This window comes from Pongo pygmaeus, chromosome 15, assembly GCF_028885625.2.
Source record: "Pongo pygmaeus isolate AG05252 chromosome 15, NHGRI_mPonPyg2-v2.0_pri, whole genome shotgun sequence".
In the NCBI taxonomy this organism is placed as follows: Eukaryota; Metazoa; Chordata; class Mammalia; order Primates; family Hominidae; genus Pongo; species Pongo pygmaeus.
In genome coordinates, this window is record NC_072388.2 from 48938416 (window position 1) to 48965550 (window position 27135).

Consider the following 27135-nt stretch of genomic DNA (forward strand, 5'->3'; position numbering starts at 1 on the left):
GCACATGCCTGTAATCCCAGCTACTCAGGAGGCTGAAGCAGGAGAGTCACCTGAACCTGGGAAGCAGAGGTTGCAGTGAGCTGAGATTGCGCCACTGCACTCCAGCCTGGGAGACACAGTGAGACTCTTAAAAAAAATTTTTAAATAATTATAAACCAGTAATTGCTTAGTGTCAGTAGTCACTTTGTGGTCAAATTATCTGATTTTTAGTCTCTCTAATTTACTTGAATTAGAGGGGGTGGGGAGGGGAGGCAGAGAGAAAGAAGGAGAGAGAAGAAGATAGAGAGACAGAGAGAGAGAGAGAGAGAGACTGATTGATTGAAGCAGGATCCAGAAATGTCTGGCTCCACTTTTTCAGTTAATTTGTTAGCTTACAGCTCCTAAACCAAGCTGGTGGTATACATTCAAAATCTAAGCGCTTTGAGGGATTCTCGATTTTTGGGAAGATTCCTCCCATTCCCCATCCCCAAGACCAAGATAGACAAAGTTCCTTAATACTTCCCAGTGCCAAGGGAAATTTTTTTTTTTCCAGACTTCCTTTCTTCTGAGTGTATAGCCTTTCAAAAGTCCCTAGGGGGCCTTACATTAGAGTCTCAGTTCCAACTTTCCACCTTGTATAGACCCAAGATTTCTTTTTCAGTACTTGAGTGGCAATTAAAATACAAGTTCCTAATGTCCTATATCTTGTTTTGTGTGGTGGATATGGTTTGTACAATTATCAAAATTTACTAAGCACTTAAGATCTACATATTTTATATGTGAGTCACATATAAATTAAAAATCTAACTCAAGCCCCTCAGTTATTAAAATTAGCAAACCATCCCCACCTCTCCAAGTCAGCATCAGCACCAACTGCTCTGAGTATGAATTTTAATTTTCTTTTTGTTTTTTGCTCTGGGATGCCCCTTACTTTCCCTTACTCTCAGCTATATGTATTTCAAGGATGTTTATCATATTTCCTCCAGACTCTGATTAGTATTTTTGTAGTGTGAAGGTTACCAAATTCTCTACACTAGTGGTTCTCAACCAAGGGAGATTGTGCCCCTACAGGACATCCGGCAATGTCGACATATTTTTGGTTGTCACAATTAGGAGAATGAACAGAGGCTAGGGATGCTGTTAAACATTCTACAATGGCTGGGCACGGTGGCTCACACCTGTAATCCTAGCACTTAGGGAGGCCAAGGCGGGTGGATCACCTGAGGTCAGGAGTTTGAGACCAGCCAGGCCAACATGGTGAAACCCTATCTCTACTAAAAATACAAAAAATTAGCCAGGCATGGTGGCAGGCACCTGTAATCCCAGCTGCTCAGAAGGCTAAGTCAGGAGAATCGCTTGAATCCAGGAGGCAGAGGTTGCAGTGAGCCGAGATGGCACCACTGCACTACAGCCCAAGTAACACTTTGAGACTCCGTCTAAAAAAAAAAAAATTATACAATGAACTGGACACTCCTCCACAATAAATAATTATTTGGCTCAATATGTCAATAGCATCAAGACTGAGAAACCCTAATCCTAGATCACCATAAGCCATTACAACTTTATTGTAGAAATGTTTGAGTTTTGCACCTTTGTGTTTCACACACTCTAGTTATCACTTGCTATGAAAACATCTTGCCTGAAAGTTTACTCTAGAATTCCCCACAGAAGACATTTTCCAAATTGAAAATGGGGAAATTGTGACATATATGTCTTCGTCTTTTACATCTTTACAGTGCTAACAGATACAAACTGCTGTTAGATTAACATGTCAAAATTAATCACAGAACAAATTTTTAAAGTTTATATATATATTTGAGACAGGGTCTTGTTCTCTCCCCCAGGCTGGAGGACAGTAGTGCAATAATGGCTAACTGTAGCTTCAGCATCTTGGGCTCAAGGGATCTTCCCACTTAAGCCTCTCTAGTAGCTACAACTACAGGCATGCACCACCTGCCCAGCTAATTAAAAAAAAAAATTGTAGAGATGGCATTTCACTATATTGCCCAGGCTGGTCTCAAACTCCTGGGCTCAAGCGATCCTCCCACCTCAGCCTCCCAAAGCACTAGGATTACACGCATGAGCCACTGTGCCTGTCCTAGAGCTAACATTAAGTGTCTTAGAGACCATCATTTAACAATGAGAAGTTTATCTAATGCAAATATTTAACAGATTGTAACTTTATATTCCAATCTCATGTTCACCAGTAAATTATTGCCCAAAATGCTCTGGCTAAGCAATGAGAAGTCAACCTGGGTGCCCTTCAGTGGTTACTGAAATTTAAGGACACCATCCTGGGAAACACACCCCACTGAAAGCATTGCTTCAACTATCTTTTACTATCTACTACTGCCTGATGTGCTTTCACTGCAATACTAAGGGCATTTATGGTTTAGTATACTGGTTGCAAGACAAAGGAGACAAGGCAGGACTTAGGCTTCAAGCTGTGGAAAAGTCTATTGATCTTGGCCAGGCGCATTGGCTCACCCCTGTAATCCCAGCACTTTGAGAGGCCGAGGCAGGAGGATCACGAAGTCAGGAGATCGAGACCATCCTGACTCTCGATAAAACCCTGTCTCTACTAAAAATACAAAAATTAGCTGGGCATGGTGGCACGTGCCTGTAATCCCAGCTACTCGGGAGGCTGAGGCAGGAGAATCGCCTGAACCAGGGAGTCAGAGGTTGCAGTAAGCCGAGATCGTACCACTGCACTCCAGCCTAGCAACAGAGTGAGACTCTGTCTCAAAAAAAAAAAAAAAAAAAAAGTCTGTTGATCTTATTTTTATTATTTAATATTTCAGGCTATAATAAGGAAAAGAGAATAACACAATGAATACCCATTTTCTTATCTAACAGCTTAAGAAATAAAGCATTACCAATATGATAGAAGCCTCTGTAAAACTCTCAAGATCCCATTCTCTTCCCTCCCCAGAGGTAACCACTCTCCTGAATTAGGTGTTTATCACTCCCCTGCTCGTTTTTATTTTCATACTACCTGTGTAATCCGTAAGCAATATATGGTTTTGCTATACTTGTTTTAAAACTTATACAAATGGTATCAAACATATCTTCCCTGAGAAACCCAAAAACATATCTTCTACAACTTCCTTTTTGTTATTAATAATTTCCTGCACTTAATAACTATAGGAATCAAGAGACGAAGCAAATGGAATAGCTTTTCTCTCTTTAAAGAGGAACTCATCTGTGATTGGGTTGAATTTGTCCCCAAATGCACCTGCCTGCAGTGCTGTGCCCTTTTCTACTACATGCCAATGAAACTGGTAAGTGAAATTCACACCCTTACACCCAGAGACAGGAGAGTTCACTAATAACCACAAGCCCGAAGTCCAGTTCTACCATATGAAATCCAGTGGTCTAAAAAGTTTTCCTCAGGCTTCTATGAAAGGGTGGTAACTGAATACAGGCAGTGAATTCACTGCAACTATTTTTATACAGAATTCACTATGCTCACCTCGTTTGTTTTCCAAGGAATATTAATAGCAGTAATAGAAACCAGATTTGACCAGTCTATTTTCAGATATAAAACATCACAAGTTTGCTAAAGCAGATCACTGAAAACATAAAAGCCCTTACTTATAAGTGAGTGAAAGAAAATAATGGCTAGATATTTTTATCCCTTCTATTTCAGAAAGTGAGTAGAGGAGTGAAAGAGATAACAGTAAAAACGTTAGCTGAGTTTTAATCTTCTAAGGATTCAAACATGCTGGTCTCAGAATGATACATTAGAGTCAGATTTAAATGAGGACGCTCCCCTAAGACAGACAGCTGACATGATTATTGCTCTCTTCACAGATACAGAGTCAAGCCTGCTGACATTTTTTACCAGGCTAGTTCAGCAGCTGTTACAGAGAAAGCAGATATCTAGTGCTCAGAAGATTCATGGAGGGATGGATTGTAAATGCAGGGTGAGAGTACCTCAAAGTACACTGCTGATTAGGCTTAATGAATGGCTTGCTCAGGAAAAAAGGTGAACACTAAAAACATTACCAAAGAGGGGAAAAAAATAGGTTTGGGTGGTATTAAGAATAATCTACAGATCAAGTCTAGAAAGCCTTTTATCTTTTTTTTTTTTTTTTTTTTTTTTTGTGAGACGGAGTTTTGCTCCTGTTGCCCAGGCTGGAGTGCAATGGCGTGATCTTGCCTCACTGCAACCTCCGCCTCCCAGGTTCAAGCCATTCTCCTGCTTCAGCCTCCCAAATAGCTGGGATTACAGGCATGTGCCACCATGCCCGGCTAATTTTGTATTTTTAATAGAGACAAGGTTTCTCCATTTTGGTCAGGCTGGTCTCGAACTCCTGACCTCAGGTGATCCACCCGCCTCAGCCTCCCAAGTGCTGGGATTACAGGTGTGAGCCGCCATGCGAAAGTCTTTTATCTTTAAGAATAAAAGATGTGGCCGGGTGCAGTGGCTCACACCTGTAATCCCAGCACTTTGGGAGGCTGAGGCATGTGGATCACCTGAGGTCGGGAGTTTGAGACCAGCCTGGCTAACAGGAGAAACCCTGTCTCTACTAAAAATACAAAATTGGCCAGGCGTGGTGGCACATGCCTGTAATCCCAGCTACTCAAGAGGCTGAGGCAGGGGAATTGCTTGAACCCAGGAGGCGGAGGTTGCAGTGAGCTGAGATGGTGCGATTGCACTCCAGCCTGGACAACAAGAGCGAAACTCCATTTCAAAAAATATATAAAAATAAAAGATGTAAGTTGTCCTTACTTTGCCCCACACCCCTGTAGCAAGGACTCTGATTGTTACCACACTGCTTTCCACTTCTATCCTGAAAGTAGAGTCCCTGAGTGCAATAAGGTCCAAGAAAGAACAAAAGAAGTAGAGAAGCAGCAAGGTGAGATGCCAGGTCTAGGAGTGTGTTTCTAACAGGTTTTAATGGAGCTGGAGGCTATCATCCTTAGCAAACTAACACAGGAACAGAAAACCAAATACCACATGTTCTCACTTGTAAGTGGGAACTAAATGATGAGAACACATGAACACAAAGAAGGAAACAACAGACACTGCAGTCTACTTAAGTTGGGAGGGAGGGAGGAGAGAGAGAAGCAGAAAAGATAACTATTGGGTACTGGGCTTAATATGTGGGTGATAAAATAATATGTACAATAAACCCCATGACATGTGTTTACCTATGTAGAAACCTTCACATGTACCCCCAAACCTAAAAGTTTTTAAGTTTTAAAAATCAATCAAAATGTTTTAATGTGCTTATTCCCTAATTAGTTAACATAGTGATCAATAATCTTATACAAAATTAAGGCCAAAAGGCTTTGGAATCACAAGAGTAACTGGCCAGAGAGATTTTTAAAAATTCAGGCAAGTTATTTTTATCAGGAGTGATAGTTAGACAAAAAGGCTAAGGTAGCATCACAATAAAGCTGTCATGGAGATTTCTGATTAGAGCTGTAAGGGAGTCTAGATAATTATAAATGGACAAGCACTAAGGGCCATGATGTAGCAATGCGCAATAAATGCACTGCAAAGGGAATTCAACAAATGTTGGGAAAGAGAGCAAACAAAAATTCAGTGCATATGAAGACTGACTCTGAAATGGTGCTTACTAATCACCAAGTCAGACACACCTCTCAAGTTCACATGGGTCAGGACTGTATTTACACTCCTTATCCCTTTTCCTTACCTAAATATATCATTGATAGTAATTTCAGGGATGAATTTTTGAAGATACTTCACTGTTGCACCAAGAAAACACGCTTTATACATTTCAGTAACTCCATAGGAAAAATTCTGGGATGCCAGTTTAATCAAGCCACTGAAAACAGAGAAAAAAAATCTTCATGAGAGAAAGGAATTCTTTATTACTGTAAAATACCTTATAATTATTAGATTCTTTTTTTATGTCATCACAAAAATCTAGGCAAAGTCAGAAAAACTACAGATTAAAAGAAAATCAAGGCCAGGAGTGGTGGCACACGCCTGTAATCCCAACACTTTGGGAGGTCAAGGCGGGCGGATCACTTGAGGTCATGAGTTTGAAACCAGCCTGGCCAACATGGCAAAACCCTGTCTCTACCAAAAATACAAAAATTAGACAGGTGTGGTGGTGCACGCCTGTAATCCCAGCTAATCAAGAGGCTGAGGCAGGAGAATTGCTTGAACCCAGGAGGCAGAGGTTGCAGTGAGCTGAGATCGTGCCACTGCACTCCAGCCTGGGCGACAGAGAGAGACCCTCTTTCAATCAACCAATCAATCAATGAATCAATGAAAATCAACTTTTGGCCAATATCAGAAGGAAACCTCATCAGCTCAGGAGGTAAACAGAGCTGGGCATGGTGGTGTGTGCCTGTAGTTCCAGCTACTAGGGAGGCTGAAGTGGGAGGCTCACTTCAGGAGTTTGAGGCTGCAGTAACCAATGATTGTGCCACTACACTTCAGCCTGGGCAACAGTGAAACTTTGACTCAAAAAAAAGATACAGAGGTAAACACCCTCTAAACTCAAATTCCCAAGGAGTGCTGGTTTCAAACTGGAACTCTAGAAAGCCTGCCAACATCAAGGCTTTCTAATGGAAATATTAGATGCCTTCAACACACCTAAAAGGCAGGGTATGAAAGAAATGGGACATCTACCCTAGTTTTCTTTAGTCAGCCAGAGGTAAAATACTTTAGTTGTTTAGGCAGGGTGTGGTGGCTCATGCCTGTAATCCCAGCACTTTGGGAGGCCAAGGCAGGTGGATTGCTTGAGCCCAGGAGTTCGAGACCAGCCTGTGTAACATGGCGAAACCCTGTCTCTACAGAAAACACAAAAATTATCTGGGCATGGTAGCATCTGCCTGTAGTTCCAGCTACTTGGAGGCTGAAGTGGGAGAACTGATTGATCCCAGGAGGTTGAGGCTGCAGTGAGTGACAAAGTGAGACCCTGTCTCAAAATTACAAAACAAAAAACCAAAAAAAACTTTAGTTGTGATTTTCAAGTAAGACTCTGCAAAGCCTAGATGTATATATTTTTATAAGTACACGTGCCAGGAAGCTCCATCCTAAACTTTCTGTTTCAGAATCCATAGAAGGTGAAACTCAAGTATAGCTTTAAATCTAGTGATTTAAACAGGAAAATCTAGTGATTTTCATGTGAAACCCTTTAGAGAGAAACATTGCTAAAAGGACCAAACAAAACACCTAATTCAGTTACTTCTTACAATAGTAAAGAATCTGCATCTTAGGTCAACACAATCGTATTGTTAGTTTCCTACACAAGGAAATTACTTTGGTCATCAGTAATTTCTCCAGTGGCTTACAAAATGATGGAGACTGGCTCGAAATGATTTTATTAAAATAGCCATCTACTGATTTTGAGAGAATCTATTCCCCACCCCCCAAATAAAACTGGAAAGTTAGCAATACAAGATTTGGATTGCCAGATATATGAATGACTCTTGGCCTTATCTTCTTTTTATTTATTTATTTATTATTTATTTATTTATTTATATTTTTTTTCATTTTTTGAGATGGAGTCTTGCTCTGTTGCCCAGGCTGGAGTGCAGTGGCGCTATCTTGGCTCACTGCAAGCTCTGCCTCCTGGGTTCATGCCATTCTCCTGCCTCAGCCTCCCAAGTAGCTGGGACTACAGGCGCCAGCCACCACGCCTAGCTAATTTTTTGTATTTTTAGTAGAGATGGGGTTTCATCGTGTTAGCCAGGATGGTCTTGATCTCCTGACCTCATGATCCACCTGCCTCGGCCTCCCAGAGTGCTGGGATTACAGGCATGAGGCACCGTGCCCAGCCGGCCTTTTCTTTTTAACCCTGGCTCATCAGAATTTTCTTGAAGTGGTTAAAATGTTATGCTTATTCCAAAAAGCGTTTTTTTGTTTTTGTTTTTGTTTTTTTTTTGCTACCCCATCCACTCCAAAGCTTTTAATTTGGATTAATACAAAATTCAATATACCAATCACAAATATGGGGATTTACCCAATAAGTAGAATATCAAGAAAGACAAAACTTCCCACATTGAAAATATAAGCACATAAAATCATTTTTAAAAATAAATAATGTTACCTATTGATAATTATATCCATAACATCTGTGGCACTGAAGTCAAAGGGTCTGTAACCCTCTCGTTTAAAGGCAAGAACTGCATTAGGACCTAGCCAAATACTGCCATCCATCCTTGGTGTGAAGTGAACTCCTAGGAAAGGAAATCGGCTATCTGGGACCTATAAATTTAAAATAGTAAATAACAGCCTCATTTCATATTCCATGTTATCAGAGACGCAAACATTCAATTGGTAACATAAAACACTTTCTTCCCATGCATTTAATTTGTATTGTGAGCTGTACTCAGATATACTTTTCCATTAACATGCTTCTGCTTAGAAATGCACACAAGAAACCCTGATGCTAGCCAGGCGCGGTGGCTCACACCTGTAATCCCAACACTTTGGGAGGCTGAGGCATGAGGATCACTTGAGATCTGGAGTTCAAAACCAGCCTGGCCAACATGGTGAAACCCCATCTCTACTAAAAATACAAAAATTTGCCTGGTGTGGTGGTGTGCAGCTGTGATCCCAGCTACTTGGGAGGCTGAGGCATGAGAATCGCTTAAACCCAGGAGATGGAGGTTGCAATGAGCCAAGATCATGTCACTGCACTCTAGCCTGGGCAACAGAGTGAGACTCTGTCTCAAAAAAAAAAAAAAAAAAGAAACTCTGATGCTATTAACACTAATACATTGTTCCATCTATGCATCTTTCTGGGTAAAGGAAAAAAAAAAGATGTACTGTCTTACTTCAGGCTATTCTTGGTCTTTCACAAGGGATGTCTATGACTGGCAAGTAAAATCACAGCTGCCAGAAAAAAATACACATTCATAGCACAGGCTTCTGCAAAATACAAATACATGAGGTTGAAGCAGATGAAATTCATGTTTTGGCAAGCTCAAAAATATCAAACAGCCGAATACTGACTATTTCATCTGGTTCGACCTAATATATTTCATTCATTTCCAGGGTAGTTCCAGACAGAAGAATGAACTCTTCATTTAAATACCTCTGTCTTCTACTCCCTGAAACTACAGAGTGGCCACATCCCTTTTCTGTACCTACAGATAGTGAACTGAGGAAAAGGGTTGGGTATCAGGGACTTCCATAAGGGAAAGTTTTCCCTTTCCCTCCACCAGAGAGAAGGTAGAATTCAGTTCCTCCTTGATAGCACTTCCCACAGTGCACTCATGCCTTCTGGAGACATGTACCTGCAGGCGATTAATTAAAATTTAATAACCATGATACCGGGATAAAGATTTAGGGATTTAACCACAAGAGAAACTGATTAAATGCTTACACAAACGGTCCTTCAAAATCTCTCTTATTTCTCACCCAAGTGAAAGTTGTTTTCGTCTCCTTTATGACCACTACCTGCTTGAAAAAAACGAGAAGTAGGAAGCATCATTACCTACCGGATAAATATTTCCTTTTACAAGATAACATTTTTCCGGCTTCAAGAGCAGGTAATCCCCCCGGAATGGTACAATTCGAGGATCAGGACTGCAGCCACTCAACTCTGAAATACGGTCTGAGTAAAGTCCTGCACATGTCACAACATACTGACATCGAATTTCCTCTCCCTAGTGCAAAATAAAAGAACAGTTATTTGTATAAAGTGGAGTAGAATAGGTCAAGAGGGAAAAAACAGGTGATAGAAAAGAAAAAAAGGTACAGAAATAGAATTTTTTCTAAAAGAGGATATTCAATACAGGTATCAGCAAAATATGTTCTTTAGCATTTAGGTGGCAGCTAGAAACTTAGGATAGTGGCATGTAAGAGGATGTCACCTTAAATTTTGTACTTTAAAGATAATAATGGTCAACCTAGCAAGGATACTTAGTAAAGTATACATGCATGCACACAAATACATACATACAAATACATACAAATCTGTTTATTAGGACCTAGCAGGGAGCTTCTTACCTATTTGTTGCATGAGGAAGCAAATGTCATTTAGATAGCCTCCACCAATTTTTTTTTGCTCCCCCACCCACCCCACAGCTTTTAATTTGGATTAATTAAAAATTCAATATACCAATCACAAATATGAGGATTTACCCAATCAGCAGAATATCAAGACAAAACTTCCTACATTAAAAATATAAGCACATAAAATCATTTTAAAAAATAAAGTTATTACCTATTGATAATTACATCCATAACATCTGTGGCACTGAAGTCAAAGGACCTGTAACCCTCTCATTTAAAGGCAACTTCTGTATTGCAACCAGCTTCTCCCGTATCTGAGCAATTACTGTGTTACTCTTCGGTTGCTTCACACTCAATAATCCTGCCCAGTTGCAACTGTAACCTACCCACCAAACAATTTCTCCTTCCTAATCCATATCTACTTTGCAAACTGAGGACACTTTAGAAATTTCATTCATTCAATGCACATTTACTGAGAGCACACACTACATTCAAGGTTTGCTTTAGTGACTAGCTTTAGACTGCTAATGTTAGGCTGTTATGATTTCCTATAAATTTTATTTTGTAATTATCATCTGCTTATTTTTAACTTTACTCACTAAGTTCAGCCAATTTGCCACCCTATTTCCTAAATGACTTCATTTATCTCGCATTCACCACCACACTTGAATTCCCATCTCTTTACTTCTTACAGAGTAAACACCTAGCAATTCTGTTCTTATTCTTAGATCTTCTTCCCAGATGACCTATTTTTGAAGCCTCAGAGTTCTCACCTGTCTCAACATTTTCTTTCTTTCCAGGCCTTACTGTTTTTTTCTTGTTGTTGTTGTTTTGAGACGGAGTCTCAGTCTGTCGCCCAGGCTGGAGTGCAGTGGCAGTGATCTCGGCTCACTGCAAGCTCCTGGGATCACGCCATTCTCCTGCCTCAGCCTTCCGAGTAGCTGGAACTACAGGCGCCCGCCACCACGCCCCGCTAATTTTTTGTATTTTTAGTAGAGACGGGGTTTCACCGTGTTAGCCAGGATGGTCTCGATCTCCTGACCTCGTGATCCACCCACCTTGGCCTCCCAAAGTGCTGGGATTACAGGCGTGAGCCACCACGCCCAGCCAGGCCTTACTGTTTAGCCTTACTCTATTGAGCTTAACTTTCACCTCTATATGTATCCTATTTTTGCCCTTGCTAGAAAGTTAAGCCTCTTTTCAGGAGTTATACATGTCACAGTTTTTATAAAAATTAGATGAAACTTCTCCATAATGAATTCAAATTAGCTAGACTAAGCCATGACTGTTTTAAGACCTTTGAAGTCAAAACGGCTGTCAAGGTCTTGCTCCATCACCCAGGCTGGAGTGTGATGGCGCGCAGTCCTGGCTCACTACAGCCTCAACCTCGTGGGTTCAAGTAATTCTCCTGCCTAAGCGAACAGCTGGGACTATAGGCGTGAGCCACCGCACCCAGCCAAAAATAACTTCTTCTAAATAGGTTAATATCTTTCCCGTTCATCTAGAGTTATATTCTAGAAATACAAGAAGTATTTTTGTGATATAAATCATCAGCTCCTACACAAAAGACTGGCAGTTCTTTCGTTCTTGGAACAAAAAAAATGCAGATAAGTCCTATGATAGATGTAAAGATAATAATAGAATTTATAAAATGGTACCAGCATGCAATAACCTAATAGTTCTCTTTCAAAACTCAAGCAACAGTTCCCAAGAAAGAAATTATCAAAAACTATCACAGGTCTCTGAAATCATTTTATGTTATATGTGAAACAATAATTAAATTCAGTAACATATTAATTTTACTTCCAAATTAAAATTTAGGTAATCATCAAATGATACATTAGTTCAACAAAAATTTCTTTTAGGCTTGGCACAGTGGCTCATGCCTGTAGTCCCAACACTTTGGGAGGCCAAAGTGGGAGGATCACTTGAGCCCAGGAGTTCAAGACCAGCCTGGGCGACACAGGGAGACCTTGTCTCCCCATGTTTTATTAGAGATAAAGTATCTAATTAAATAAATAAATAAATAAAAAGAAGACGAAGAAATAACCCATGCATGTCTGTTGCTTTTTCATAAGTGAAGCAGATTCCCCCCTCCCCATATCCAATGTACAAATCTTTAATTAGCAAATCCTACTTGCAAAAATTTATTTTAAAAATCCCTGGCCAGGTGCAGTGGCTCACACCTGTAATCCCAGCACTCTGGGAGGCTGAGGTGGGTGAATCACTTGAGGCCAGGAGTTCAAGACCAGCCTGGCCAACATGGTGAAACCCTGTCTCTACTAAAAATACAAAAATAAACCAGGCGTGGTGAGACACACCTGTAATCCCAGCTACTCATGTGGCTGAGGCACAACAATCACTTGAATCTGGGAGGCAGAGGTTACAGTGAGCCAAGATCGTGCCTCTGCACTTCAGCCTGGGTGACAGAGTGAAACTGTTTCAAAAAGAAAAAATTTCTTTAAACTTTTCATAAAACTATTTCAACCTGGTAAGTGGACCCCCCAATTTGAATTTGAACCCCAAAATTATACTTACTGAAAATGCCAAAATAAAGAGCGGCAACTCTGGGTAAAGTATATATCCACTGGTATGCCATAGGCCCCTGTATATATATTCTATCATATGATGCTATACTCTAGTGAAAATGTCCCTTAGATGAGGGCAGGCACAGAAACAGATTTTCAATTCTTCTTTGAATGGAAAGCCTGCCACTTGGGTCACATGACCCAGCAAATCTGATGGTAATCGAAGTGTCTGCAGCAGATAGTCATGCTTTATAGAGCCTTTGGAAGGCACCTGTAGGCAAATCACAGCACAGAACTTTAGGGTTTTTGGAGGAAAGTTATACCATCCTCTGCAGATAACTAACATCCTTTTGAGAAAGTGCTTCTGGCTTTGACCGAACACTTGACCACAGGTCACTAAGTTTACCATATGAGCTACCCATTATTAACTGGGTGGTGTTGTCTGACTCATCAAGCCACAAAATTGGGTGTATAAAGCAGCATTCCATCATTAAGAAAAATGATAAGCTAAGGGTTGTACAGGTCCTGCCGGCACGCATAAGTTGCAGAGGCAAGTGGTTCAAATTCCCATGGCCCCTACTCCTGCTGAATTGCCGCCTTCCTATCAGCCTGCCTCTATAGCCCCATGGGGAGTTCTCTATGACCAGGTGACCAAAGAAGAAAAAATATAGGCCAGGTTTAGAAATGGTTCTGCACAATATTCTGGTACCACACACAACTGAACAGCCACAGCACCAGAGCCCCACTCATGAGTGGCCCTGAAGGACTGTGGTGCAGAAAATATTCTCAGTGGGCAGATCTCTGAACACCACACCTAGCTGTTCATCTTACTTTAGAAGGACTGATGGCCAAAGGTATGGATCTACACTGTTGCATGTGCAACAACTAATGGTTTGGCTACATGGACGGGGAAAGGACCTCTGGAGAAAGGTATATGAATGGACCACTCCAAAACAGTTTCAGAGAGTAAAGATATTCAAGTTCCATATGAATGCTCACTGAAGAGAAATCTTGGCCAAGGACAATTTTAATAATCATTAGAAAAAGATGACCCGCCCTCTGGATGTTAGTTAGCCTCTTTCTCCAGGCACCCCTGTCTTTACCTGATGGCATCATGAACTACATGATTAGGTGTAAAGATAGTCTCCATAAATGGTGCTGGGAAAACTGGATAGCCCCATGCAAAAGAATGAAATTGGACTCCTATTTTACACCATTCACATAAATTAACTTGAACTGGATTAAATATTTAGAAAAGATTAAAGATTTTAGATTGAAAACTAAGACTCCTGGAAGAAAACATAGGGAAGACATTGGTCTTAGCAATGATTTTTTTTTAATATATAAGGCACCAAAAGCACAGTCAACAAAAGCAAAAATAAACAAGTGGGACTATATCAAACTAAAAAGCTTCTGCACAGCAAAAGAAATGACAATAAAGAGACAACCTACAGAATTGGAGAAAATATTTGCAAACTATACATCTGATAACAGGTTAATATCCAAAAAAATGTAAGAAACTCATATAATTCAATAGCAAAAGAACAAATGAGCCGATTAAAAAATGAGCAAAGAAAGGCCGGGCACGGGGGCTCACGCCTGTAACCCCAGCACTTTGGGAGGCCAAGGCGGATAGACCACCTGAGGTCGGGAGTTCAAAACCAGCCTGACCAACATGGAGAAACCCCATCTCTACTAAAAATACAAAATTAGCTGGGCATGGTGGCACATGCCTGTAATCCCAGCTACTCAGGAGGGTGAGACAGGAGAATCGCTTGAACCCAGGAGGCAGAGGTTGAGGTGAGCCAAGATCGCGCTATTGCACTCCAGCCTGGGCAACAAGAGTGAAACCCCATCTCAAAAAATAAATACATAAATAAAATAAAATAAATAAATAAAAATGGGCAAAGAAGCCAGGCATGGCAGCATGTGCCTATAATACCAGCTACTTGGGAGGCTGAGGCAAGAGGACAGCTTGAGCCCAGGAGTTTGAGGCTGCAGTGAGCCATGGTCGTGCCACTGGACTTCAGCCTGGGTGACAGAGACCTTGTCTCAAAAAAGAAGAGGGGGGGCCAAGGACCTGAATATGTATTTTTATGTATTTTTTCAAAGATATACACATAGCCAACAGATATATGTAAAGGCATTCAAATCACTAATCATCAGGAAAATCAAAACCACAATAAGATATCATCTCACATCTATTAGGATGGCTATTATCAAAAAGACAAAAGAAAACAAGCATTGGTGAAGATGTAGGATGCCCTATTGATGGGAATGTAAATTGGACAGCCATCACAGGAAATAGTATGGAAGTTTCTCAAAAAATTAAAAATAGAACTACCATATGATCCAAATTAAAAATAGAACTACCATATGATTTCCTCTGGGTATATACCCAAAGAAAACAAAATCAGTACCTCAAGGAGATATCTGCATTTTCATGTTCATTGCAGCATTATTCACAACAGCCAAGACATGAGAACAACGTTAAGTGTCCATTGACAGATGAATGGATAAAGAAAATGTGATATATATACACAATGCAATACTACTCAGCCATAAAAAGGAGGAAATTCTGCCATTTGTGACAACATGGGTGGGCATGGAAGATACTGTGCTAAGTGAAATAAGCCAGACAGTGAAAGACAAATACTGTATGATCTCACTTACATGTGGGATCTAAAAAAGTTGAACTCATAGAAAAAGAGAGTACAATGATGGTTGCTACAGACTGGGAGGGGGGTGGGCAGGAATGGGATGATATCAGTCAAAGGGTACAAACTTTCAATTATAGGATGAATAAGTTCTAGAAATCTAATATACAGCATGGTGACTACAGGTAATAATACTCTATGGTATACTTGAAATTTGCTAAGATAACAAATCTAAGTGTTCTCATCACATACACATAAATGGTAACTATGTGAGGGGGTAGATGTGATATCAAATAACTTGATTGTGATAATCATTTCACAATGTAAACATAAAACTGGAAAACATAGTTATGGTAGCAAGGATGGAGGTGATCAGCAACATGGACTTACTCACCAAGGCTGATCTGTCTACAGCTAACGCTGAGTGCTCAATCTGCCAATAGTAGATACCAACAGAGCCACTGATGTGGTCCCTGGACCACTTCCATCATAGAAAAGGCAGCACTTACTTCTCACTGGCATAGACACTTGCTCTGAATATAAATTTGTCTTCCCTGCCTATAATGCTTCTGCCAAAGCCACCATGTGTGAACTTATGAGATGTCTTATTCACCATCATGGTATTTTACAGAGAAGCATTACTTCTGATCAGTGAACTTATTCTGCAGCAAATGAAATGCAGCTATAGGCTCAGGCTCATGGAATTCACTGATTTTACCACTTTCCCCATCACCCTGAAGCCCCTGGGTGACAGAAACTGGAATGGGCTTTAGAAGTAATAGCACTAGCTGGCTGGCAACTCCTTGCAGGGCTGGGGCAATGTCCTCCAGGATGCTCCATGTGCTCTAAATCAGTGACTAATATATGGTATTGTTTCTCCCACAGCCAGAATTCACAGGTCTGGAAATTGAGGTAGACATGAGAGTGGTTCCTTACTATTACCCCAATCATCCACTACCTGAAATTTTTGCATTCTATCCCTACAACTTTGGTCTTATGATCTAGAGGTCTTAGTTCCCAAGGAAGAAGTACTTCCATTAGATAATAACAGTGGTTCCATTAAACTGGAGGTTGATACTGCAACACCTGGCCACTTTGGGTTCCCCTGCCAGTAAATCAAAGAGGGGATTGCTGTACTGAATTGGATAACTAATCCTGACTCTCAAGAAAATGAGTTGCTACCACAACTAGGCTTGGGGATGATAAAGAGGAATATGCCTGGAATACATATCTCCTGAAGCTTCTCTCAGTATTCCCATATACTGTTATAAAAGTTACTGGAAACTACCTCGACCCAAAACAGCCAGGGCTGCTAATGGCACAGACTTCAGGAATGAAAGTTTGAGCTACACCACCAAACTAGAAACCATGACCAGCTGAAATGCTTGCCAAAGGCAAAGAGAATATGAAATGCATAGTAGGGGAAGGAAATTATAAATATTGGCTATAGCCACATGACTAGTTACAGAAATGAGGGATGTTATAATCTGAGTACATCTTCTTTACTTTAAAATAATAAATACATTTCTCCATACATTACCTAATTCTTTTTTTATTCCCATTGCTATAGACTGAATTGTGACCCCCCCCCCCAATTCATATGTTGAAGCCCCAACCCTTAATGTGAACTGTATGTGGAGACAGGGCCTCTAGGGAGGTAACTAAGGTTAAATGAGGTCATAAGGGTAGGGGCTAATCCAATAGGACTGGTGTCCTTATAAGAGGAAGAGACACCCAAGATCATGCTCTTTCTTTCCGGGCACACACACACAAGAGGCCATGTGAGGACATAGTAAGAAGGCAGCCATTAACAAGCCAAAAATCAACCCTACCAGCACCTTAATCTTGGACTTTTAGCCTCTAGAACTGTGGGCTTTTTAGGCCACCCAGTTTGTGCTATTTTGTTATGGAAGTCTGAGAAGACTAATACACTCATCTCTACCATTCTCACATTATCTAACACAGGGTTTCTCAACCTCAGTACTACTGACTTTGGGGGCTAGACATTTCTTTGTTTTGAGGGCCTATTCCCCACACTGAAGGATGTTTAGCAACATTCCTGGTATCTACCCACCAAATCCCAGTAGCTGTGCCCCTCCCCCATCCCAGTTGTGACAATCAAAAATGTCTCCAAACATTGCCAAATGTTCCCCACGGAGTAAAATTGCCTCTAGTTGAGAACTACTAATCTAATATAAAATGCTTAAATAGTGGTTAACCTTATATCTTGGTATTTAAGTGACAGGATCTCAAAGGGGGAGTGTAACTCAGCTAGTAAAAATTAAACATAACCCAGGATGGATAAAGTAGACTGTTTTTTTTGTGTTTTTTTTTTTTTGAGAGTTAGTTAGCATGTCTTCAGTCCTATGAAGGACAGTTACACCTTGTTAGGTGGAAGCATACTTTTACTTCTGTCTTTATTTGGAAGCTAAATATCGTTATAAGGTTATAAGGGGCGTGGACAGATGTCAGGTCGACAAAGGGTGGACTGTAGGGGTTTGTACTGAGTTCATTTGGTTAAGATAGGAACTATGCTTGACAGAATCCCCTTCTCTTCATGGTTCCAACTTAAACTTGGTCAAAACAGGAGATGCATATAATCTGGTGGCAGAGGGCCAGGCGTGGTGGCTCACACCTGTAATCCCAGCAATTTGGGAGGCCGAGGCGGGTGGATCACGAGGTCAGCAGATCGAGACCATCCTGGTTAACATGGTGAAACCCCGTCTCTACTAAAAATACAAAAAAATTAGCCAGGCGTGGTGGCAGGTGCCTCTCCCAGCTATTCGGGAGGCTGAGGCAGGAGAATGGTGTGAACCCGGGAGGCGGAGCTTGCAGTGAGCCAAGATCGCACCACTGGACTCCAGCCTGGGCGACACAGCGACACTCCGTCTCAAAAAAAAAAAAAAACAAATTAATAATAATCTGGTGGCAGAAGTAAATCAGCAGGTATTATTCTCTGAAGGTCATCCTAGTCCAATGAGGTGACAGACAGATACCCACTGTCCAGTGAATTCCAGCTCCACATTCAGCTCTGTTTCCCAATTACTGATCCATTAACTCTCTTCTGAATCTATGCTTTCCCAGAAACTTCCACAATTGTGTAAGGTCTTATTCCTATAATAAATCCTATAGCACTCATTAATGACTCTGCTCCCTTGAGTACAACCTGATGCAGTGAACCTACAGGGAATCCACTGCTTCTATACCATTCAGTGGTTCTTGCTTTAGGTCTATGTGAAGATGAATAAAAGCAGTCCATCTCCCTCTGGACAACCTGCATACTCCCTCTTCTGAAGTCTTCTAATTTATAGAGAATTAATAAGTTAGTGGAGATCAGTAGAGTAATAAAATATCTATCAGTTTTGCCTTAAAATTAAACACTCCATATGCTTATAATCCTGTTCTTTGCCAGCACAGCCACTTAATTAGGACATTCCCAAGTTGAAACCCTCCTTAGAATAACAGCTGTTAAACTTCCCTAAAAGAAATTCTCTCAGAATTACTTCTACATTAGACAAATGTCATTCAATAACTTAAAATACAGCCCTGTGGGTTAATTTAATTTTTAATAAAGGGGAGGGAAAGAAAGTAGCCAGCAGTTTTGCTTAAGAATCTTTACCTTTATATTCTTTATAACAATCGGATATTGCATTCCTGAAAAAAAAGAATAAGTGAAAAATTTATTTTTAGCAAAAGGCCAACATTATTTGAAATATCATACTAGAAACAAACTTAAATAACCTTTTTCTGTCATTACTATGATTGCACCTTACAGTTCATTCTGAAACTTCTTACCAAATAACAAACTAGTTCATACTTAACAACATATAAAACTCCAGCATGTTTTTAGCTTGATTTTAACTCATCTAATCTATGCTTATAAACCATATGTCACCTGACCTCCAACATAGACATAGCTATTCTCTGAAGTATAATCCTGGAAACCACAATGTAAAATGGATAATCGTAAATCAGTATGTATTTTCCCACAGAACTAAAGCTATGATATGAGAAACCTTGTCATCCAAGTGTTGGTTACTGGATTCCTTGCAGGTTCTACGTTGTTTAGAGAAGCAAGAGTTCTCGCAACACAAAAACTTCTAATAAAAAATTGACCATTTTTAAAATTAGTTCCCACTCAGATACATGGGATCTCAAAGTTTTATAAAGCATATGTAGAGCAGATAAATACAATCTACTTGTATCATAAATTTGGTTTATTATGCCACCTACCTAAAACAACCTTAATTATTTAACAATTTTGCTCATCATCTTATAATTCAGAAAGACAGAATGATTCAGATGGCTTAGATCTCCTCAAAAACCTGTCAAGGAAGAAAGAACAGAACACTACTTTTTTTCTCCTTCAAATTTCTCAACAGCAAATAGAAGGTTCACAAATCTATCATTTGGACAAAAAAAATTAATGCCCTCAAAGCAAAACAAAACAAACTCTAAGTGCACTCTTAAACGGTGGGGGGCTGGGCATGAGGTCGGGGGAGTTCCAAATAGCCAGGTCATTTTATGACCTTAGGCTGTCATTCTGACATTCTGAAACTTGGATGTGTCTAAGAATCACTAAAGGCTTATTACTAGGTGCTATTCCCAGACAGTCTGATTCAGTAAGTCTGGGTGATGCTAACATTTGCATTTTGGGCCAGGCACAGTGGCTCATGCCTGTAATCCCAGCATTTTGGGAGGCCAAGGTGGCAGGTTGTTTGAGCTTAGGGGTTCAAGACAAGCATGGACAACATAGTGAGACCTCGTCTCTTTTTATAATTTAAATAAAAAAAAGAAGAAGAAGGAAGAAAGAAAAGAGGAAAAAGCATATTTAAAAAGATTGCTTGGATCCCTTTCATGGTTCTTGAAACATACAAGCAGGCTGAGCATGGTGGCTCACGCCTGTAACCCCAGAACTTTGGGAGGCTGAGGTGGGTGGATCACCTGAGGTCAGGAGTTTGAGATCAGGCTGACCAACATGATGAAACCCCATCTCTACTAAAAATATAAAATTAGCTGGGCATGGTGGTGCATGCCTGTAATCCCAGCTACTCAGGAGGCTGAGGCAGGAGAATTGCTTGAACCTGAGAGGCGGAGATTGGAGTGAGCCAAGATTGCACCATTGCACTCCAGCCTGGGCAATAGGGTGAGACTCCGTCTCAAAAGAAAAAAAGAAAAAGAAATATACAAGCAAAAGAGTTCTTTTGAAATTACTCCTTCGTGATCCTGACACCTCTCTAAGACTGAGCCACATGGGTCACTGCTTTTTTTTGAGACAGAGTCTTACTCTGTTGCCCAGGCTGGAGTGCAGTGCACTGGTGCAATCTCAGCTCACTGCAGCCTCTGCCCACCGGATTCCAGCGATTCTCCTGCTTCAGCCTCCTGAGTAGCTGGGATTATAGGCACGCATCACCACACCCAGCTAATTTTTGTATTTTTAGTAGAGACGGGGTTTTACCATGTTGGCCAAGCTGGTCTGGAACTCCTGACCTCAGGTGATCTGCCTGCCTTGGCCTCCCAAAGTGCGGGATTACAGGTGTGAGCCACCGTGCCTCCCAGGTCACTGCTTTATATAGACATATTTACAGCTATCAATAAAAAGGATCAGTTCAGTCCTGTACTCTTCACATAGACACCAGGTTTGCCAATTTTCCTACTGACTGCGTTTGCCATTTAGAGATACAGAACCTGAATAGTTACACCGGTAAGCTGGACATCTGAGTCCCATAGGATTTTGCAAATTAAAAAAAATTATTTTATTTAATTAAAAAAAATTTTTTATGTTTAGTAAAGATGGGGTCTCGCGATGTTTCCCAGGCTGGTCTTGAACTCCTGAGCTCAAGCGATCCACCCACCTTGGCCTCCCAAAGTGCTTAGATTACAGGTGCGAGCCACTGCGCCCAGCCCTAAAAAAAAATTTTTTTGAGACAAGGTCTCACTGTGTCAGCCTGGCTGCAGTGCAGTGATGCGATTATAATAGCTCACTGCAGCCTCAAACTCCTGTGCTCAAGCAATCCTCCTGCCTCAGCCTCCTAAGTAGCTGGAAGTACAGGTGTGTGCTACCATGCCCAGCAAATTTTTAAAAATTTTTTGTAGAGACAGGGTCTCGCTATGTTGCCCAGGCTGGTCTTAAACTCCTGGCCTCAAGTGATCCTCCTTCCTTGGCCTATCAAAGTACTTGTGCAAATTTTAACTTCACAATTAGATTTGCTGTCCAGACTTCTAAGGGAGAGAAAAAGGAAAAAAAAAATTCTCCAGAATGGTATGTGTTCCTTAGGAGTGGTAAAGTCTAGCACACTGGAAGACTAATTTACATGTTGATATATATAGACAAGCCGAAAAGGAGATGTCATGTCATGAAAATTTTTTTCTCTCCTTTCCAGGAGTATAATAAATTATCATTCAAGCTGGGTGCAGTAGCTCGCGCCTGTAATCCCAGCACTTTGGGAGGCTGAGGCAGGAAGATCACCTGAGGTCAAGCGTTTAAGACCAGCCTGGCCAACATGGTGAAACCACGTCTCTACTAAAAATACAAAATTAGCCAGATGGGGTGGCACATGTTTGTAATGCCAGTTACTTGGGAGGCTGAGGCAGGAGAATTGCCTAAACCCAGGAGGCAGAGTTTGCAGTGAGCCAAGATTATGCCATTGCACCCCAGCCTGGGCAACAAGAGTGAAACTCCATCTCAAAAAAAATAAAATAAGTAAAATAAAAATAAATTATCATTCATAGTTATAAAATTCTGGTTTTATAGGAACTTTCAAAATTCTTCAGTTCATGGTTCTTTGTCCTTTTTTCAGTCTACTGGTTTATCTCTATTCCTGGTTGTTCAAACTAGATTAGTTGTAAGTCTGGAGCAATGGTTCTCAACCAGGAGTGATTCCTTCACCCCCAACTCTAAGAGAACATTTGCCAACGTTTAGAGACACTTTTTATTATTTTGTGTGTGTGTGTGACAGAGTCTCGCTCTGTCGCCCAGGCTGGAGTGCAGTGGCGTGATCTCAGCTCACCGTAACCTCCACCTCCCGGGTTCAAGCTATTCTCCTGCCTCAGCCTCCTGAGTAGCTGGGATTACAGGCGTGAGCCACCATGCCCAGCTAATTTTTTGTATTTTTATTAGAGATGGGGTTTCACCATGTTGGCTAGGATGGTCTCGATCTCTTGACCTCATGATCCGCCCGCCTCAGCCTCCCAAAGTGCTGGGATTACAGGCGTGAGCCACTGCACCCAGCCTACAGACATTTTTAACTGTCATCACTTGGGGGCGTGATGGTACCGGCATCTAGTGGACAGAAGCCAGGGATACTGCAAAACATCCTACAGTGCACTGGATAGCCCCCTACAACAAAGAACGATCTGGCCTCAATATCAATAGTGTCAGGATTAAGAAACCCTTTCCTAGACATCCCCTCTGCAATTACCTTGGTGTCCTACTTTCCTAGTCCAGCCTCTTAGCTTCCACCTTCCTGTTGCGCTTCATAGCCAATCTTTTTCCTTCATTCTAATCACCAATTTCTCGAACTCTTCTGTCTTCATTAAACCAATGAAGCTTTCCACCTGACATCTTTGTTAATCTGAAACTCTTGCTCATTATTCAGCTTGTGGGGAACATGGTGTGGGTCCAGTATAGTTCAGTAATTAACTATGTGGGCTTTAGGTACAGACCATCTGAGTTGAAATCCAAACTCCACCACTTACTACTTGTACAACCATGGCCAAGTTTCTTACTCTCTCTGTGCCTCGGTTTTCTCACCCTAAAAAAATGTGAGTAATAATGGTACCCTGCCATGGAGAATTGTAAAAGTCAAATGAGTTAATACTTGGAAAGCACCAAGTGCTTAATAAATGTTAGCTATTGGCCAGGCACAGTGGCTCACGCCTGTAATTCTAGCACTTTGGGAGGTCAAGTGGGCAGATCACTTGAGTCCAGGAGTTCGAGAGCAGCATAGGGAACATGGTGGAACGCCATCTCTACAAAAAATACAAAAATTGGGACAGGCACGGTGGCTCACACCTGTAACCCTAGCACTTTGGGAGGCCAAGGAGGGAAAATCACTTGAGCTCAGAAGTTCGATACCAACCTGGCAACACAGTGAGCCCTTGTCTCTATAAAAATTAAAATTAAAAAAAAAGAAAAATACAAAAATTAGCCGGGTGTGGTGGCAAGCACCTGTAGTTTCAGCTACTTGGGCGGCTCAGGTGGGAGGATCACTTGAGCCTGGGAGGTGAAGGTTACAGTGAGCCGGGATCGTGCCACTGCACTCTAGCCTAGGCAACAGAGCAAGACCCTGCCCCAAGGGAAAAAAAATGCATTTTTAACAAGCAGTGTCAAGAGATTCTGACTCTAACCTACAGGGTAGGGAAGTGTTTGGAGACAAATTTTCCATAAACAGCCTTGGCAGTTCAGATTTTAGTGCCAGTCAGAATTGTCGGACCACGGTCTGGTTCTACCAGCATAAGACCCTCCAAGAGTCCCAGTTCTCTCACATTCAGTCTCATCCTTGTCCCTTCTGCATCTACCTCTGGTTCTGCACCATACTCTAGCCTAACTCCTTGTAGCCCTCCCACCAGCAATACCCCCTAAAATATCCCAATTAAAAAAAAAATCAATATAAGTACAGCTGTTCCTTAGTATCCAAGGAGGATTGGCTCCAGGAACCCCACAAATACCAAAATTCAAGGATACTTAAGTCCCTTATATAAAATGCATATAACATTTGCATATAACCTGTGCACATACTCTGGATATTTTAGATAATTTCTAGATTACTTACACCTAATGCAATGTAAATGCTATTTTTTGTTATACTATCTTTTTTATTTGTATTATGTATTGTTCTACTGTTATTTTTTATTGTTTTTTTTTTCCCAAATATTTTTCATCCTCGGTTGGTTAAAACCACAGATGCAGAACCCATGGATATGGAGGGCTGACTATATTCAATAGAAAAGACAAGGATGGCTTACCATCTATACTTCTTGAAAGACTTTCTTTAGCCATTTCAATATCTTTTACTTCAAAATTGGTCAAGACAGAGCCACCTGCGTCTTGGAAATCCTGGGCAAATGACAAAGCCACCTGCCGATAGTCCACAATGCCAGTATGTGGACAATCAATAGCCATTAGACCCTGAAACAGAATTACGAAAAGATAACAGATAAGAGAAATAATACTTGCTAAATAACAAAATCTCTATAATCAAGAAACAATTTTGTCCTTTAGAGGAGTTGATTTTGCCAAGCTTTTCTTGCTGCTACAATGAGTTTTTCCATTTATTATCCCTCACCATACCTGATTCTGATTTGATTCATATCTGATTCTGAGTGGAATTCCGTATCATCAAACAATTATGTTTTAAATAAGCTCTACTGAGATTTTTCCCAGTAGTATACACTATGTTGTCCATACTTAGTAAGAACTCAAGAGTTGTTCTAGCTACTCACAATGTTTTCAGAGCATTGCTTTGACTTGCTGCCCAGACCCTATCTTTGAGACTACAAATATGGAATGGAGATTTTTATGTGGTTAACTCAAACTTTTTCTTCAGGTAATACAAGAAATTAATAGCCTGGATTTTTTTGTTTGTTTGTTTCTGTTTTTGCCCCTAAAGACATGTCCAAACCGACGTTCATCAATCTGTACATGAATGACCTATATAACGCATGCTTATTTTATTTTATTAGAATAAATGTTGAACGTGTCACTGGCCTTTTCTAATTCTAAAGAAAAGGATAAGAGGAGAATTTCACACACTAAGTACTGACTACATTTTGGTGATCATTGTTAATAGCACCATTTTCTGTTGCCTTTTTTTGTATACGAGTATATCAGTTCTCTCAATCAATTTCCCCAAGAGGGTAGCCTGGTATCCAGGATAACATCCAGACGGCGAGTGCTATTAATAAATTCTGCCATCCTCTCATTTGGCCAGCAGAGCGCTATTCTTGTGGTTTTAAAATAATATCTGATATAATACTATTGTAAAGATCTTACTCTTGTATTCACCACCTGACCATCACCCCAACATATTCACCTGCTTGGCCCTTAGAAGATTTTCACTTTGCGGCCAGGCGCAGTGGCTCACGCCTATAATCCTAGCACTTTGGGAGGCTGAGGCAGGCGGATCACAAGGTCAGGAGTTCGAGACCAGCCTGGCCAATTATGGTGAAACCTCATCTCTACTAAAAATACAAAAATTAGCTGAACGTGGTGGCAGGCACCTGTAGACCCATCTACTCAGAAGGCTGAGGCAGGAGAATCGCTTGAACCCCAGAGGCGGAGGTTGCAGTGAGCCGAGATGATGCCACTGCGCTCCAGCCTGGGCAACAGAGTGAGACTTCGTCTTTAAAAAAAGATTTTCTCTTTGCTATCCCACTGGGACCAATGTTTCCTAATGACCAGGTCACACTGAGGGTAAAGACTCCCAAAACATCAACAGTCTCTTTTTTAACAAATTGAAAGCAATGTTTGGCAAATTTCATCATTTTCCTGACTGTCTCATTTCTAGAATATGAGAGTATTTGCCAAGCATAGGAAATCATTCCTTCTGTTTTGATACAGTCAGTAAACATAAGACCTAGTCATTGACTAAATTCACATGTCAGTAACTCAACTTCAATCTATAAACAATATTTTGGGTACAATAATCTTAGAAGCTCACTTAGGATAATACCAAGAGATTAGTCCATGAAAACTTCCTTACCTAGGATAAAATTATTTGACAAGTATAACAGAGGGATAAAAACATTCTGTAAAAGTGCTTAATTCTCAATCAATAGTTTTTGCAATTCCAAATAGCTTCCTTATTCATCTTATGCTATTACCCAGCACAACGTCTGACACACTGAAGACACTCAAACATTTACTGAAGGATTGAATTTGAGGGCTGTGTTTAAACATAGAAGATCCCCTTTACTCCATTCCAGACCTTCCCTAGAAGGTGTCCATTCTTTTCTTTCTCTTTCTAGTCTTGGCTTTTCCTCTCCTCCTAAGATGTTGGTGTGCCCCACCTATACATGTGTGTTGCAGAAAGGTGAAAAGAGTCATCATCACCAAGCAATCCAATGCTCTGGCCTGGGACTAGCTGCGAGGTAGAGGCTGCCAAGTTGGGGTGGTGTTGGTGGACAGGCTGGCTATGTCTGTCACCCAGGAGGCTGGGCATGAACTGTCCAGGTCAGCAGGTCAGAGATTGAAATCTGAGGCCTTGGCAGCTCAGAACCAGGCAAGAACCAGACAAGCAGGACACGGAAAGTTGAGAGTAGATCTCAGTCAGGATACAGAGGAACAGATGAACATATGATTGACCAATAGTGTTAACAAAATGGCAAAAGCAGACCAGAGGGCAGAGTAGCAGTGAGGATTTGCCCAGAGAGGGAGCAGTCAAGAGTTACCTTCGGCTACTCTGGGCATACCGCTTATGGGGTAGCCCTGCTCTGCAAGAAGTACTTTAAAAAAAAATAAAAAGAGTTATCCTCCCAAGTCAAAGTTTACAGAGGCAGTTTAAAATTTTCCAAGGGCCTCTCCCCGATGATACTTGGTTTTCTTAAAGGGACTTGGTCTAAGAAGCTCTTTAGAGCTGCCTTGGTAAACTTCTTTCTAGGTGACCTGGAAAAAAAAGAAGTGACCCTGTACCATGAGCATTTTACCCACTATTCCTATAGCAGTGGTAAGGCTGGCAGGGAAGGAAGGACTTTATTCAAAACATCTTTAGAAAATAATCAAACTACATGTTCTACTACATATTGCCATCCCTAAATACATGAAACACTAATGATTACAACTTGGAATCATATAAAGTATGTCACTCCTGTGGAGGCCTCAGAGAGAAGCAGAATATGCCTCTTTTGTAAGTTATTTTACTCATTCATCTTTCAAGTGCGGGTTTGTCTCTGAGGCTTTCTTAAACAATTGTACTAAGCTAAAAGCGTTCCCTTAACATTGGTATAAGAGAGAATACCAGCTCCATCAGAATACTTATCACTATATCTTCTTTTACACTATAACCTCCTTCAGGTTGACAGC

General features: G+C 40.9%; 1 protein-coding gene across 3 annotated transcripts in view; it reads right to left on the bottom strand.

Annotated features, from left to right (window-relative positions):
* L2HGDH (L-2-hydroxyglutarate dehydrogenase) overlaps window positions 1-27135 on the bottom strand; it is a 68070-nt gene that overhangs the window by 15491 nt on the left and 25444 nt on the right. For 2 of the 3 annotated variants that reach the window (XM_054447631.2, XM_054447632.2), the window contains exons 5-9: window positions 24081-24243; window positions 18733-18767; window positions 9412-9579; window positions 8016-8173; window positions 5646-5777 (exon numbers count right to left, since the gene is read on the bottom strand). In XM_054447631.2, coding sequence (XP_054303606.1) covers window positions 5646-5777; window positions 8016-8173; window positions 9412-9579; window positions 18733-18767; window positions 24081-24243 — 656 coding nt within the window. The remainder of the gene's footprint in view (window positions 1-5645; window positions 5778-8015; window positions 8174-9411; window positions 9580-18732; window positions 18768-24080; window positions 24244-27135) is intronic. The other variant, XM_054447633.2, reaches the window with a different exon arrangement.